The sequence below is a fragment of the Halyomorpha halys genome, unplaced genomic scaffold, assembly GCF_000696795.3.
Source record: "Halyomorpha halys isolate HHAL.00 unplaced genomic scaffold, Hhal_1.1 Scaffold112.1, whole genome shotgun sequence".
NCBI lineage: Eukaryota > Metazoa > Arthropoda > Insecta > Hemiptera > Pentatomidae > Halyomorpha > Halyomorpha halys.
In genome coordinates, this window is record NW_027113310.1 from 204,751 (window position 1) to 207,487 (window position 2,737).

General features: G+C 28.9%; 1 protein-coding gene across 1 annotated transcript in view; it reads left to right on the top strand.

Moving 5' to 3' along the window:
* The window catches only part of LOC112211639 (carbonyl reductase [NADPH] 3), a 21,677-nt gene extending 20,657 nt beyond the window's left edge, over positions 1-1,020 (top strand). The window contains exon 6 of the mRNA XM_067050893.1: positions 812-1,020. Coding sequence (XP_066906994.1) covers positions 812-936 — 125 coding nt within the window. The 3' untranslated portion in view covers positions 937-1,020. The remainder of the gene's footprint in view (positions 1-811) is intronic.
* The last annotated feature ends 1,717 nt before the right edge of the window (positions 1,021-2,737 follow it).

Genomic DNA, 2,737 nt, shown 5'->3' on the forward strand with positions numbered 1-2,737 from the left:
ATAAACTATCTCTTTATGGGGTTACCATTAAGAGATAGTTTATTTCTTTTTATACATGTTCCATGCCGTGAAAGGCATACTACATATATTATAAGTTTAAAATACAAAATATTTGATTATATATAGTTAGTATGTTTAATTTTTGATTCCCACATCTACTTTTCTGTTTTTCGTTGTATATGCGTCTCCTGTACTTTGTTAATCGCATAGTTTACGTATTTTTTTAGTTACGTTTATAAATGTTAATTCAAGTTCATTTTATATGAATACTATTTTATTTCTTCGTTCCTTTTATTTATATATAATCTTCTTTTCTCTTCTTTTTTACATAATATTTATCCTACCTTAATTTACCTGTTTGTATGTTATTTTTGTAATGTTCTTAGTTGTTTTTGTATCTTTTTATCCCTAATAAAGCCATACAAAGAAACGTCAGACAATAAATAAGTGAAAACTACTTATTTTACTATTACTTTCTTTTCGACCGCAAACCTGACCATCTTCATATTTTGACAACATTTATCATGTCTTTCTATACTTTACAAATACCTATTGTTTATTTCAGTAAACTATGAAATAGTTTAAAAAAAAAAAAAAAAGGTACTTTATAAAAGGAAGATTTTTTTTTAATTTAGTATTAATTATTGATTATTTTAATGAGATTTAGACCTATCTGTTTGTAACCTAGTTGTTGAAATGAATACAGTAATGAAAAAAAATAATCTGACGGCAGTATTCGTTTTAATAATTTAATATTAAATTAAAGTTTCTATATTTAATATGTTTTAATTAATATTTTATTTCATTTTAGGTTCTGATGCTGTGACATTCGCTGCTCTGTTACCGGCTGGAACAACATCACCGAAAGGAGATTTCATTTGGCATGACCGTCAAATCATCGACTGGGTCAATGGGCCCACTCCTGCTTTATATTAAATAATTCTACGACTTGATGGAAGATTATTTTATTATTAATTAACATTTACAACTGTATTGAAAAATATAAATAAGTAAATTTGATGAGTGTTATATTACAATAACATTTTGGCAATCTGCCCATTGATAGAACTCTAATAAGAAGTAGAGGGTCTCGAGGCCATCACCTTTTCAGATGCCTTGCAGGATTATCCTTAATGGAGGGGGTACTCTTCCAGGGCGAGGTCAATTCCTTTACTAGGGGGGGACATCCGGTACACCATATTTGATAGGCTAGGCAGGGAAATTAAAAAAGTTGAGAGTTAATCAATGCGTAGTTACATTTTGTTGTTGATATTATTATTTTGAATTACTACTAATTACCAATAAATGTTTTTGTTGTAAACATTAAATATTCTTAAAAATAATGTTTAATGTTTTTACTTTTTTTAATATAAAACTTTCATCATTATTTCGGAAACAATTATTTTTTTTATTAACTGTTCCTAGAAAACATTAATTGAAAAATTGACCAAGTTAATTAAATTTTATATTAATTCCTTACTTTTTCGATAGTAAATCTTTTTAAAGGTTGGCATCCTTAATATTCACATTGAAATGAGTCAGAACTTAACAGTGAAAGAAGTACGAATTTCTCGAGAACGGCTCAATGGATTTTCATTATAGATATAACAAATTTATTGTGAATAAAATATACTATGACTTCTATTCTTTTCAGATTTGTGATTAAATGAAAGATTTTACAGATAATAACAATGTGCGAATCCCCTATTAACTCTAACGTAAAGTTGTTCAAGGGGTGTGGCCTAACTCACACCCACAGTTATAGACCCTTGGTATGAACCAATTTTTTTGAACGCTAGATCCCGAACAATCATTACTAAAATAAAATGGAGAACAATCGATTTATTAACCATTTTAAATTAAATTATCCGTTGCAAGAATATCGATCAGTTTGATGTTGATAAGCATACAAAAAATTCCTGCCCTTTTATAGAAGTGCATTGTTAGAACCTCATTTAGTATGGCAATCCAAGGCGACGAGAGCCAATTCATATTAGATGCATGTATTGGATGCGGGCTTCATAGTTTGTTTCAATATTCTTGTCTCGTAACTAATTGAATATTCCTTATACTTTCAGTATTATTTTTACTTTCTTTTAAAGGTCGGTAGTTTAGATATGTTGAACATGTAACAATGAACGTCGATGCAGCTTAATATGAACATCTTAAGCTATAGGTTTTTCACATGCCGTAAAATGAATATATTTACAAATGTTTGATAAATAAATAAAAAAACAAACATCGATATCAACACGGTTGTGAGATCAGACATGGCGGACCTCGAACTTATGTCTTCGTAATTGATATTCTTGCATCGATGATCGTAATCGTAATCAATATTCTTAAATCGATATTGAAAGCTGGAACGTTCTGAATAGTAGTAATAAACTTCCCTTTTTGTTCAAAATACCTACAAATGCTTGATAAATAAATAAGGAAACAAACATCGATACCTACACGCTTGTGTGATCAGCATAGTGGACCTCGAACATATGTGTTCTTAATCGATATTCTTGCATCGATAATCGTAATTTTGATCGATATTCTTTCATCGATAATTTTACTTGCTGGAACGTTATAAATAGTAGTAATAAACTTCCTTTTCTGTTGTTAATGGAAAATTAATTGAGGTATATATTGTATAACAATTGGCATGTTCATACAGTAGAAATACAGATATAGTTGAAATTACACAGTGAGAAATTTACATACATACATGACATACAAAGACAGTTGA